Source organism: Heteronotia binoei, chromosome 5 (genome assembly GCF_032191835.1).
Source record: "Heteronotia binoei isolate CCM8104 ecotype False Entrance Well chromosome 5, APGP_CSIRO_Hbin_v1, whole genome shotgun sequence".
NCBI lineage: Eukaryota > Metazoa > Chordata > Lepidosauria > Squamata > Gekkonidae > Heteronotia > Heteronotia binoei.
Window position 1 is genome coordinate 36,234,274 of NC_083227.1, and position 14,704 is coordinate 36,248,977.

General features: G+C 43.1%; 1 protein-coding gene across 1 annotated transcript in view; it reads left to right on the top strand.

Moving 5' to 3' along the window:
• LOC132571943 (C-type lectin domain family 2 member D-related protein-like) overlaps positions 1 to 14,704 on the top strand; it is a 34,139-nt gene that overhangs the window by 6,881 nt on the left and 12,554 nt on the right. The window contains exons 3-5 of the mRNA XM_060238735.1: positions 9,866 to 9,933; positions 11,049 to 11,144; positions 14,203 to 14,307. Coding sequence (XP_060094718.1) covers positions 9,866 to 9,933; positions 11,049 to 11,144; positions 14,203 to 14,307 — 269 coding nt within the window. The remainder of the gene's footprint in view (positions 1 to 9,865; positions 9,934 to 11,048; positions 11,145 to 14,202; positions 14,308 to 14,704) is intronic.

The following is a 14,704-nucleotide window of genomic DNA, read 5'->3' on the forward strand; positions in this document are numbered from 1 at the left end:
GTGTCACACAGTGGCCAAAAAAATTATATATATATACACACACACACTGTGGCTAATAGCCACCGATGGACCTCTGCTCCATATTTTCATCCAAACCCCTCTTGAAGCTGGCTATGCTTGTAGCCGCCACCACCTCCTGTGGCAGTGAATTCCACATGTTAATCACCCTTTGGGTGAAGAAGTGCCTCCTTTTATCCGTTCTAACCCGACTGCTCAGCAATTTCATTGAATGCGCACAAGTTCTAGTATTGTGAGAAAGGGAGAAAAGTACTTCTTTCTCTTCCTTCTCCATCCCATGCATAATCTTGTAAACCTCTATCATGTCACCCCGCAGTCGATGTTTCTCCAAGCTAAAGAGCCTCAAGCATTTTAACCTTTCTTCATAGGGAAAGTGTTCCAAACCTTTAATCATTCTAGTTGCCCTTTTCTGCACTTTTTCCAATGCTATAATATCCTTTTTGAGGTGCAGTGACCAGAATTGCACACAGTGTTCCAAATGAGACCGCACCATCGATTTATACAGGGGCATTATGTTACTGGCTGATTTGTTTTCAATTCCCTTCCTAATAATTCCCAGCATGGTGTTGGCCTTTTTTATTGCAATCGCACACTGTCTTGACATTTTCAGTGAGTTAGCTACCACGACCCCAAGATTTCTCTCTTGGTCTGTCTCTGCCAGTTCACACCCCATCAACTTGTATTTGTAGCTGGGATTCTTGGCCCCAATGTGCATTACTTTGCACTGTCTCGCACAGTGGCCAAACAGTTCCTGTGGACAACCAACATCAGGGCATAGAGGTCAAGGCCTTCTCCTGATGTTGTCTTCTGGCTCTGGGATCCAGAAGCTTAGTGCCTCTAAATGTGAAAGTTCCTCTCAGTCACCATGGCTAGTAGTCATGGATAGACTTATCTTCCATGAATCTCTCTAATCCTCTTATAAAGCTGTTTATTCTTGTGGCCATCACCACATCCTCCAGTAGAGAATTCTACATTTTAATCACTCTCTATGTAAATTAGTGTTTCCTTTAGTCCATTCTGAACCTACTGCCCATCAACTTCATTGGATGTCTTCAAGCTCTAGAATTTTTTTTTGGGGGGGGGGTTCTCTTTGTCAACTCTCTCCTCCCCTTGCATTTATAAACTTCTATCATGTACCCTCTTAGTCATCTCTTTTCTAAACTGAAAAGTCCCAGACTCTTCAGCCTTTCCTCATAGGGAAGGTGCTCAACCTCCTGGTTGGCTTGGTTGCCCTCTGTACTTTTTCCAGCTCTGCAATGCCCTTTTTGAGACACAGTGACCAGAATTGTACCTAGTATTCCAAATAAGGCTGCACCATAGATCTGTACAGGGGCATTACATTATCAGATGTTTTATTCTCAATCCCTTTCCTAATAATCCCTAAAATAGAATTTGGCTTTTTACCACTGCAGCACTCTGGGTTGACACTTCCATGGAGCTATCCACTACAACCCCAAGATCTTTCCGCTTAGGCTCAGAAAGTTCAGACCCCACTAGCCTATACTTAAAAGTTAGATTTTATTGTCCCAGTGTGTATCACCTTACACTTACAAACACTGAACCATTTGCCCACTCACCCGGTTTGTGGAGGTCCTCTTGGAGCTCTTTACAGACAGCCTTGGTTTTCAGCATTGTTGTGTATGTGAACCAATGTGTATATTATTACTAGTGTTCCTGCCTGGCTCATTGGAGCTTTGAGGCCTGAGCTTGGGGACTCAGGAACAATGGGCAGTAGGATCCAAATCCCTGCTGCCCTGCTCCAATCACGGGCCCCCTGCTGGTTTGAATGATCCAATGGTGTCCTAGCATGGGAACCTTGAACTGTATATAGTTGGCCCCGTTGGCCCATTTCAGCAGTCTTCTTAGTAGCAAGTTACCATGCTGTAACTCAATAAAGAGCTTTGATCACTGCAACCGCGTCTCCTCTATGCATTGAACCCACTATATTATAAGCATCCAGAATAATTTTGTGTCATCAGTCATCCATTGAGGCTTTTCTTTTCTTTTGGCTAAAGGAGTAGCCTTTGTGCATTCTTCCTTGGTAATTCTTCCAGTTCATGTTCACTTGAACCTAGTAAATCTTTTCTTTACATGGTCTTTAAACTCTTCAGGAATGTTGTTTAGATTGTATTTTGGCACTACGAATGTTCTGGTGCTTTTCTTCAGTTTTGTTCTAATATTTGGCCTTAACGATTTTGTGGCTTGTACCACAATCAGCTCCTGGTCTTATTTTAGCAGAGAGAATAGTGCATCTCCCATCTTCTGATTCCAGTTATGTTATCTATTTGATTTCTGTATTGCCCAACAGGTGATGTCCACATGTGCAGTAGTCTGTTCAGTTGCCTGAAATGTGTGTTTGCAATGAAAAACTTGTCTTCACAGAATTCTATGAATCATTCTCCTGCTTCATTTCATGCTCTTTGCTCAAATCTTTCCACAATATCTAATTCTCCTTTGTTTCCTATTTTTGCATTCTGGTTACCTATGGTTATCAACACATCTTGTTTAGGTGCGTGATCAGTTTCTTCCTAAACACTGGATAAATGCTTTTACATTTCTTCCTCTTTAGCATTTATAGTTGGGGCATAAACCTGAATTATGTTTACGTTGATAGGTTTTCAATTAAGTCTGGTATTATTTGGTCAGAATTTATATTATAGCCCCTGATAGCTTGTGCTACATCTCACCTCAGTGCTAGAGCAACTACATTACTTCTGTGTTTGTCATTTCCAGAGTAAAACACTTCGTAATTTTCTGACTGAAAACGTCCTAATCCAGTCTGCTGTAGTTCACTTAACTCTCAGGATTGCTGTGTTCTGCTTTTCATTTTACCATTCATTTTCATTTTCTTACTTCTCACATTCTTTGTTCTTATTGTATGTGTTGAATGCTGTGCATGGATGCTAAAATAACAACTGAATGTCCTTTTGGCTTTAGTTCAGTTGCGTCATTAAGAATAGCACTACTTGCACTTCTTCCCCAGTAGCTGATTGAGAGCTGTCTGACCTGGGAGGTCCTGTCTTCCAGCACTATATCTTGTTTCATTTTGCATAGTCTCTTCATAGGGTAAGAGATTATCAGAAGTAGTTTGCCTTCTGCAAAGTACTAACCAGGTTTAGGTGAAGTGTCACTGCTGTTGTCTATGAAAATATAAATGTCTTTTAGCCGCCCTGAGTCTGCTTGCGGAGAGGGCAGCATAGAAATTTAAGGAAATAAATAAATGAAAAATCCTCCACCACTGTCACCTTGCACTACTGTTGCTGCCCAGTAGCTACCCTTCAAGGATTTCTGCACTCCCATCACCACTGGAACTGTCTATTCTTTTTTGTTGATGTGGCCATTTATCCCTGAAGAGGTTGGTTACGTCTGGTGTCTCAGCTGTGACCATTCCACCTTGAGTGACTCTGCAAGGAGTTTAGCCTCTTGACAGAGTCTAAATTCCTTACAGGGTATGAGCTTTCTGAAGAAGATATCTGCCACAAATTGTAGTATTTATTTATATATTAGACTTAATTAATTGCCCCATCCCAGCTCACACCAGGGTCTGGGAGATGCACATCAGAATACAAAATACATAAGTTTAAAACAATAAAAACCAAGCTAAAATGCCCTATGAAGAAACTATCCAAGATATCAGTCTTTAAGGTGCAACTGGACTACTACTGTTTTCTACTGCTACTGATAGACTAACATAGCTACCCATCTCGATCTAAATTCCTTATGATATTTCACATATTTTAAATCAAACGAGTTTCCGGCTCAACATTAGGAAGAACTTCCTGACCATTATATTCCTCAGTGGAACAGGCTTCCTTGGGAGGTGGTGGGCTCTCCTTCCTTGGAGTTTTTTAAACAGACTAGATGGCCATCTGACAGCAATGAAGATCCTGTGAATTTAGGGGGAGGTGTTTGTGAGTTTCCTGCATTGTGTAGGGGGTTGGACTAGATGACCCTGGAGGTCCCTTCCAACTCTATGATTCTGTGATTTTACTCTGCTGACGCACAAAAACCTGCTCACCACATTAAGGTGTGCATCCAAGCAGGGGCAAGGGGTTAATCTTTATGTAACCAACTGATGGCAATCCTGGGTCAACTGGCTGGTTTTTCAGTTTGGTGTAGTGGTTAAGAGCAGTGGACTCTAATCTGGAGAACCAGGTTTGATTCCCCACTCTATCTATCTATCTATCTATCTATCTATCTATCTATCTATCTATCTATCTATCTATCTATCTATCTATCTATCTATCTATTTATTTTATGACTTCTATCCCGCCCTTCCCAACAAGTGGCTCAGGGCGGCTTACAACACAGGAATCTAACATAAATAGGCGTTAAACATAGAGCATTAAATTTAAATATTAAACCATTTAAAACATTGAACCATTTAAAACATTTAAAAATTGGGGGCAGCAGACATCCAGTATAACTACGCTCAGTTTCTTGTACCAGCAAGTCATAGGCCAGCCGGAAGAGGGTTGTCTTACAGGCCCTGCAGAACTGGGCGAGGTCCCGCAGGGCCCTCACCTCTTCCGGCAGCTGGTTCCACCAGGAGGGGGCCATAATAGAAAAGGCCCGGTCCCTTGTCGATTTTAAGCGGGCTTCCTTTGGCCCGGGGATATCTAGGAGATTTTTAGTTCCTGATCTCAGTACTCTCTGGGGAACATGCGGGGAGAGACGGTCCTTCAGGTAGGCAGGTCCTAGGCCATATAGGGCTTTAAAGGTAATAACCAGCACCTTGTACCGGACTCGGTAAGCTATCGGCAGCCAGTGCAGGTCCCGGAGCCCCGGCTGGATGTGCTCCCTTCTTGGGAGCCCTAACAACAGCCGGGCCGCGGCATTCTGCACTAGCTGCAGCCTTCGGGTTCGGCACAGAGGCAGCCCCATGTAGAGAGCATTGCAGTAGTCCAACCTCGAGGTGACCGTTGCATGGATCACTGTTGCTAGATCGTCACGTTCCAGGAAGGGGGCCAACTGCCTTGCCCGCCTAAGGTGAAAAAATGCGGACTTGGCCGTTCCACAAGCAGTCAGCTGGACGACTTTGGGCCAGTCACAGTTCTCATGGAGCTGTTCTCTCAAGAGCAGTTCTCTCTCAGAGCTCTCTCCGGCCCACCTACCTCACAGGGTGTCTGTGGGGAGCGGGGGGAGAGGAAGGGAAGGAGATTTTAAGTCCCTCTGAATGAAGGGCAGGGTATAAATCCAACTCTCCTCCTTGTCCTCTGGTTGAAACCCTTTTTCTTCCTGCTGTCTGGCTGCCAAATGAGATTTTTCATGTAAATGAGTATACAGATTTAAGCAGGGCTTTTTTTCTGAGGGAATGTGGTAGAATGGAATTGTTTTGTGGAAACAACATTCTAAAAAAATGTTTAAAAGTTCATCAGGGGCACCCATGTGGTTCTCCTTCATTTCCCTCTTGAGAGTTCTAGCACCTCTTTTTCCAGAAAAATCCCCATTGTTAATTATTTCATACATTGTATCCGACACTTTCTCTGTGGAGCTGATTGGCTAACATTGTTCTACTTTCCCCCATTTATCCACACAATAACCTGAGTGAGTGGCTCAAGGCCACTTGGCAAGCTTTTTGACTGAATGGGGATTAATTAGGTCTTCACTTCCATCATACAGTCAGGTACCGTAATGACAATATCTGCTCCTCATCTTATTCCTTAAAGTGTTTGGGGCCCTTTAAGGCAAAGAAATTTGTGGTCCTGTATCTAAGGCCCTGACAGCATCAGATATGTAGACTTTTTCTTTAAAATATTAATTTTCAGCACAAACTTTTATGGGCCTCAAAAGCAGCTTCTCTAAACACCATCACTTCCTTTAGCTGCCTTTTCTGCTTCCCTTTCCTGAGTGAGAGATGAGGGAGATCCAGCCTCCTGCTTCCTGCTCAGCCTTAAAAGCACATATTTTAAAAACAGACCTGCAGGAGCTCTAAAACTACATGGTGATTGTGGGGGGCGGGGCTTCCCCTGCCAGCTAGCTGGCTGGGGGCAGGGTGAAGCCTGTAAAAACGGAGGATCTGGGACCTGGGGATTGGGAAGCCTAAGTTGCAGCCTAGGGTTGCCAAGTCCAATTCAAGAAATATCTGGGGACTTTGGGGGTGGAGACAGGAGACTTTGGGGGTGGAGCCAGGAGACATTAGGGGTGGAGCCAGGAACAAGGGTGTGACAAGCATAATTGAACTCCAAAGGGAGTTCTGGCCATCACATTTAAAGGGATGGCACACCTTTTCAATTCCTTCCTTCCATAGGAAATCATGAAGGATAGGGGCACCTTCTTTTGGGGCTCATAGAATTGGACCCCCTGGTCCAATCTTTTTGAAACTTGGAGGGTATTTTGGGGAGAGGCACTAAATGCTATACTGAAAATTTGGTGCCTCTACCCCCAAAAACAGCCCCCCCCAGAGCCCCAGGTACCCGTGGATCAATTCTCCATGATTTTCTATGGGAATAAATCTCCATAGGGAATAACAGAGTTCCCAGCAGACATTTCCCTCCCCTCCCCCCCCCTCGCTTTCTGATGACCCTGAAGCGGGGGGAGGGCCTCCAAACCAGGGGATCCCCTGCCCCCACCTGGGGATTGGCAAACCTATTGCAGCCAGTACATGTCAAAAGCAAAAGCCTACTCACAAGTTGCAGCCAACTTCTTCCAAGTAACACAGACACCTCATCCCAAGAGGAAGCCTTTCCAATCGGAGACTGGAGCCTCTGGAGGTGGAAAGTCACATGGTGGCTTTGGGGGCGGGGCTTCCCCTGCCGGCCAGCTTACTGGGGGCGGGAAGAAGCGTGGGAAAGTGGAAGAACCCCCGCTGGGACCTGGGGATTGGCAAGCCTAGATCCAGGAGATTTCCAGGCCCTATCTGGAGGCTGATAACTTTACCTGTTTAAGCTTTCTTTCCACACCAAATTGTGCTGTTCACCTCCAAAAACTCTAGGAATTTCCCATGCCACATTGGCAGCCTAAATAGGGCAGTCTTTTAACATTCTCAGCCCCCACTGATTCCACTTTTTTCATGCTTACCAAGCACTGGTTTAGGATTGCCAAGGGCTTACCTACTCACTATATTTTACACTTGTCCTCCACAAAGATTTTTAGTCAAGTGTCAGTTACGAGTTCCCTGCTGAGAACTCAATTGTTATAGGCATGTAATTTGCCTGTCAGGAAAACCCCCACCCTCAGTCTCAATCCCCCACCATCAAAGAACTGAGAACTGGAAAAAAAATGGCTGGAAAATTACCTCTGTAATTACACTTTAGGAAATTCTCCATGTCTCTGTGGTCTTTGCTATAGCAATTAGGGGAATATCCTAGAACGTCACCCAAACATAGCACTCCCAGCATTATTCCTTAGAAGAGAGTGCTTGCAACCTTACAATCTCATAGAACCCCAATTCAAATTGGGACCACGATGCACAGACAGAACAAGTTTCTGCGTGATAAAAAATGTGATACATTACTGTGGTTGTGTTGTGAACAGTCATAGTGCCTTACTGGTCTACATTTTAACATCACTTAAAAATTTCACAGACTGTACCTCTTGCATTTCATGGCCTCCTGACTCCAGCATTTGTCTGATTTTCCTATGCCCGCATGTCTGCTAAGTGAAGACGCACTATATGCATCTGATGACATAGGTTCTGTTAAGGTGTTATGGAAATCAGTTTTTGGTTTCCTGTAACAGCTGAACACGGCTATCCCTCTGGGCAAGCGCTTTTATATATTACCTCACTGATAATTGGGTCAGTAGTGGTGTTAACAAAGGGTGAAAAACATAGACCCTGATCCACCTAACATTACTTACATCATAGGAGAGCCAGCTTGGTGTAGTGGTTAAGTGTGCAGACTCTTATCTGGATTAACTGGGTTTGATTCCTAACTTCCACATGTACTTGCTGATGTGACCTTGAGTCAGTCATCTCACAGAGCTGTCCCTCTCAAGAGCAGTTTCTGTTAGAGCTCTCTCAGCTCCACCTACCTCTCAGAGGGGAAGGGAAAGGAGTTTATTAGCTGCTCTGAGACTCTTTCAGGTAGTGAAGGGTGCTGTATAACTCTAATCTTCTCATCCTCCTTCTCCTCCTCCCCCTCCCTTGAAATAACAATGGACCAGGCCCATTAATTTCAATGGGATTTCAGTTAACTAGCTGCAGCCCAAAACGAAGTTCCACCCACCCATGAAAACTTTAACTGCTTACATTTTGTGTATCTCTTATAACTTCTGTTGAGTATGTAAGAATGTCTCCTCTGTTTTCTACAGTGAGCTCTCTGCCTGTATACTTTAAAATAAAGCATTTGGTTTGTTTGGAGTCTTCTCTCAACATCTGACCACTGACTCTGCGAACACAATTTTTATGACTTGTGTAATCCCTAGCAATTGAGGTTACACGCGCACCAAGCAGTCCTTAGAGGAAAGATCTAAAAGAGAAAGTCACCTGCTCCAGTGACAGAGAAATCATCCAGAACAAAAGGACACAACCACATCTGGAACCTCCTGCAAAAATGGGAGATAGCCCTAGACTTAGAACCATAGAGGAAACAGAACTCACAGCAGAGGACGTGTGTGAAAAACATGAAGACGATGTACATCTCTTCTGCGTGGAGGATCAAATCCCACTTTGTACTGTCTGCAGAGAATCTGGGGCTCATGAATCACATATTGTGATTCCCAGGGAACAGATGACAAGTACAAGTAACCAGGTGGGTTTAAAACCAGCACTGTGAATTTTATCCATAAGGTAATAAGCCAGTGAAAATGAGGAAGCTTAATATTCCCTCATTGGCTAAACAACCTTTTTCAGAAATCTTCATTTGCAGTAGAACCAGGGGGTTTTGTTTTGTTTTAAGCAGGAACACACAGGAATGCAGTTCCGGCTGGCCTGACATCAGGGGTGGGGTGGGGTTTGTAACCTAATATGCAAATGAGTTCCTGCTGGGCTTTTTCTACAAAAAGCCATGTGAAACAATGGTGACATCAGGGGGTTTGGCCTAATATGCAAATGAGTTTCTGCTGGGCTTTTTCTACAAAAAAAAGCTCTAAGTAGAACTAATTTATTGGACAGTCATCCAGGGCAGCCCCACATGAAACACATTAGTCTGGCCGAAAGCTAGGAAGGTTTGAATGGCCATTGCATGTGTCTATTAAAAAATCACTATGCTTTTCTTCTTGAAAGTGAAAAGTTACAGGGGCAATGCACTATTTATTGATAACATAGTGCAAGGCAGATGTTGCTTCTTAGCTATAACCCATTCTCATTAATTGGATTTTGTTAATCAGTTAAAATCCAAATGGTTATTCAAGTAGCATCCCAATCCTATGCATTTTCATTCTGAACTAAGTGCCACATGGTTTCCACAGGGCCTACACTCAGATAAGGGTGTATAAGATTGCATTCTATTTGTAGTTATTATCTCTGATTCATTGGGGTTTTTTTAGTAAAATAAAGTTTTCTTTCCCTCTAAACTAGGAAACTGGAAGCTCACTTACTAGGTAGGTGGTCTTTTTGTCTGCCTCCTTTGACACATTTCTCTTGGGGAGGGGAGGGATGGTAGAGGTGAACATCATAAAGGCCTCATGTATAACAAAGCAGATGTACAAAACAGGGCACAGAGTAGAGAAGTGACTTGATGGCATTTCAAAAAAATAGTTGTTGACATTCAGCATTATAAATCTTAACTGCATTACATCTGACTGCATGAGCTTTGAATCTCCCAGGAAAAACGTTATTGGTCTTTAAGATGCTACTGGATTCAGATTTTGTTTTGCTGCTACAGACTGACATGGCTACCCACCTGTGATAATTTTTAACTGTTTTTGATTATGTCGAATGAATTCTGGAGTTTCTAATTTGCAGGCAGAAAGAAAATTCACAGCCAACCGCTTCTGGAAACTCAGACACGACACCTGGTTCCAAAGGGAAAGGTAAAGAAATCTGGATATTATGCCTGACATATGCAGAGCTAGTAACATCTGGAAGCATAATCACAGGAGACATTTTGGAAGTAAATAAATACTTTTACCATAATGTTGTTCCATTGTTTCATTTCTCCTGTTCCATCAAATGGCAGGAAACTCCAAGGCAACCTGACAGAGTCAGATTCCTTTGTCCCATAGTGTGTAACAACAACCACCAAGATTGTATAAATGTGGGCCTTTAAAGAAAGCTAACATTGTACTGATAATTACTTGGAGGGGGGCGGATTTGAATGTGGCCATTTCTACTTTGCCAAACAGCTGACCAAGGGGATTCAATATACTTTAGAGCTACATGCACACAACCCTGGCTGAGCACTTGTACACTCAATATCCACTTTCACATACAATTCCAAAGCCAGCTAAGAACATCTGTGTTAAACCTGCTTCCTTTTGCATATGGCCCCAACTGAACGAAGTTACCATATCCAGGGGTGGAATTTTAGCAGGAGGTCATTTGCATATTAGGCCACACACCCCTGATGTAGCCAATCCTTCAAGAGCTTACAAAAAAGAGCCTTGTAAGCTCTTGGAGGATTGGCTACATCAGGGGTGTGTGCCTAATATGCAAAGGAGCTCCTGCTAGAATTCCACCCCTGCCTAAATCTATGTATTTCCATAGGTGCATGTTGGGAAGACCACCATGGAAAGTAGGGTATTTCCAAGCCACATCAGTCTCTAGTAAGATTATCACCCATGAAAATTGTGGGGGGCAGGACGTACCAAAATGAAATCTGTTGGTGCCACAACACCACTTGTGGCTGATGTCTCTGAGCTATGGAACATTCTAAGATTTCTAGTCTGCAGTGTGGTGATGTCACTTCCTGTTATGCAGCTGGAAGAGATGTTGAGTTGTTGATGGATGTTGTCTTTTACTCCACTGATTCCCTCCCCCACTGTCCCACTGAATGCCAACTGTGGACAAAGCCCAGTCTCCAAACAGTACCATTTAGCCCTCGAAGACACCCCTCCCTGCAATCTTTCTCATTACTATTCAGTTCAGTTTTAGCTAAAATTTCTGTGGGAATTACAATCTGGAATCCATTGTCACTTATCCTTTAAAGGAGAGACATTCAGTGAGAATGAGAAGGACCATACGGATGAGCTGATGCTGATTGAGCAGTGGGTTGACTTCAACTTCAACGATAGCAACAGAAAAGGTAAATTGAGCTTCTCAAGAGCATAAAGTCCACATTGTTGGATCAGATCAAAGGCCCAGCCAAAAGTTATTCAGATGCTGGCAAACTGAACACAGCTGGAGAAAACTTGATGTGGAGCCTTTTTTTATATATGTGAGGCTTAAAGTGGCTTCTGTATAAATTAGTTGACAATACTTGTATTGGTGAGAACTTTTCATTTTTATTGCAAGCTATGTCCATCAGCTTCCAAATAAATGTGCCAAAAGAAGCTTCAAAGCCATTTAAGCCTCAGATATAAAAATATACTTACAGCAGATTCTGCTGAAGGTACAGAATGCTGATTCCCCGTATTTCAAACCTAATCTGTTTTGTATATTTTAAAAACATTTATTCCTTGCTTTTTTCCTAAGCAGCTTATGACATTCTCCTTTCCTGTTTTTATCCTCACAGCCCAACCCTGTGAGATGGGTTAGACTGAGGGATAGTGACTGACCCAAGGTCACCCAGCGAACTTCTGTGGCAGAGATCTGAATCAGTCTCCCAGATTCTAGTATGACATGCTAACCATTATAGAACATAAAGACCCATCACTAGAATACTATGAGCAACTCAAGTCCAAATAAAGCAATAGAACTATTAGTAGCAGGAAAAAACACTCATACCCATGCAGTGATATTCTAGTTGTCCATGAAGTTCACAGTGAAGACCCCAGGTACTTTATTATCCTTATCTAACCTTGCATATGGATTGAGTCCTGGTTTAGGCTGAGTTGTATGCGATAGGAGAATTAGACACATAACTGAAGAAAACTGAGGAAGTCATTAGGCCATTTGGGTTTGACCTTGATCACATCCCTTATGAATATACAGTGGAGGTGAAGAATAGGTTTAAGGAATTAGAGTGGATAGACAGAGTGCCGGAAGAACCATGGACAGAGTTTCATAACATTGTACAGAAGGCAGCAATCAGTACCATCCCCCCCCCCAAAAAAAATGCAAGATAGCAAAGTGGCTGTCTGATGAGGCTTTACAAATAGCTGAGGAAAGAAGGAAAGCAAAAGGCGAAGGTGAAAAGGAAAAATTCACCCAACTGAATGCAGATTTCCAAAAAACATCAAGGAGAGATAAGGAGGCCTTCCTGAAGGAACAATGCAAAGCAATAGAGGAAAATAAAAGAATGGGAAGGACAAGAGATCTCTTCAAGAAAATTGGAGAAATCAAGGGAACGTTTCGTGCAAAGATGGCCACGATAAAGGACAAAAATGGTAGGGACCTAACAGAAGCAGAAGAGATCAGGAAGAGGTGGCAAGAATACACAGAAGAATTATACAAAAAGGATCTCAATGTCCTTGACAACCATGACAGTGAAATTGCTGACCTTGAGCCAGACATCCTGGAGTGTGAAGTCAAATGGGTCTTAGAAAGCATTACTAACCAAAGTGAGCGGAAATGATGGTATCCCAGTTGAGCTATTCAAAGTCCTAAAAGATGATGCTGTTAAAGTGATGCACACATTATATCAACAAATTTGGAAAACGCAACAGTGGCCACAGGATTGGAAAAGGTCAGTTTATATTCCAATCCCAAAGAAGGGTAATGCCAAGGAATGTTCAAACTATCGCACCATCGCACTCATTTCACATGCCAGCAAGGTCATGTTAAAGATCCTACAAGCTAGGCTTTAGCAATATGTAGATCAGGAACTACCAGAAGTTCAAGCTGGGTTTTGGAGAGGTAGAAGAACTAGAGATCAAATTGCCAACATTCGCTGAATTATGGAGAAAGCACAGGAGTATCAGAAAAAGTCTATTTCTGTTTCATTGACTATGCTAAAGCCTTTGATTGTGTGGATCACAACAAACTGTGGCAAGTCCTTAAAAAGATGGGAGTACCAGCCCACCTCACGTCTCCTGAAAAACCTGTATAAGGATCAAGAAGCAACTGTCAGAACGGGATATGGACTGCAAGAAGATCAAATCAGTCAGTCCTAAGGGAAATCAACCCAGACTGTTCCCTGGAAGGTCAGATGCTGAAGCTCAAATACTTTGGCCACCAAATGAGAAGGGAGCACTCACTAGAGAAGATCCTGATGCTGGGAAAGACAGAAGGCAAAAGTAGAAGGGGACGGCAAAAGAGGAGATGGCTGGACAGCATTATTGATGTAACGAACACAAATTTAAGCAGACTTCGGAGGATGTTGGAAGACAGGAGGGCCTGGCTTGACTTTGTCCATGGTGTCACAAAGAGTCAGACTCGACTGTGCGACTGAACAACAAAAAGCAGATCACAGATTGCAATAGTCCTCTGTTTGGTGTCCCATTCAATAATTGAAGCATATACTATCTGCAGAATATTTTTTAAAACTGAAATGGAGAATAAAGAACCTGGGGTCTTCATTATGGACTTCATGGACAACAAGAACATCACTGCATGAACATAAGTGTCTTTTCCTGCTACTAATGGCTATATTGCTTTATTTGGGCTTGAGTTGTTCATAGTATGCTAGTGACTGTCCTTTATGTTCTGTGGTTATTTATAATGTACCGTTACTCCTTCTCTGTCTTATGCTAACCGTTATGCCATGTTGACTGTGTACTATCATAGCCACACTTGCTCTAGTCATTTGCAATATCAAGGGAAAGTGACCAGTGCTCCTGCAGATCTCCCTAAGTCACAGCTAATAATTGACTTCCTGTGTCCAGCCCTGAATAGCATAGGAGCCTTTGGGCCTGATCTAACATGTGATGGTGGTTCAAGGTCTACTCTGCACTTTTTCAAAGCTCTCCATATCAGTGAATGAGGCAGGTCATTCTACAAGAATCTCTCTACTCATTATGGGTTCTTCGGAGTTCTAGATTATGGTACTGGCCTCCAAAGCACCTCACCAATTAGTTGCTGGCCAGTGTAGAAAGTGGCCAGGGTTCTAGATTCAGCTTGGGGAAGGTGCTTGTCTTCTACATACCGTGCCTCGCACAGTCACTGAGAGAGTAAACAAGGGACTAGATCTCCTTAAAGGAAGAGTGGAATGGAAATAAACAGGAAAACCTGATTGTAATTATCTTCTGTGTTAAACTCTGCAGATGTTCGGTCAAACTCCAGGGTCCAAAACTCTATCACGTGGATTGTTCTGATAGTCTTCACCATCCAGATTGTGGGCTTGATAACAACTGTCTTTGTTTTTACAAGTGAGTGGAAATTAACGTACAGTGAAATTTAGAAATTCAACACACACACCCCATGTCTGTAGCCTACAGATAATATTTAGGGTGAATTGACACCTGATTATGTCATCAAGTGTGAAAGCCCACAGGTGCACCTATTTTGTCACACATATACATATTTGGTACCACTGTTCCAAAGGTGAGCAGGTTTTCGTGTGCTATAGAGTGTACTATTGTTTCCTGCTCTAACCCGGATTGCCCAGACTAACTTGACAATCTCATCTTAGAAGCTAGGCGGGGTCAGCCCTGGCTAGTATTTGGATGGGAGACCACCAAGAAATACTAGGGTTGTGATGCAGAGACGGGCAGTGGCAAACCACCTCTGAATGTCTCTTGCCTCGAAAACCACACCAGGGATTGA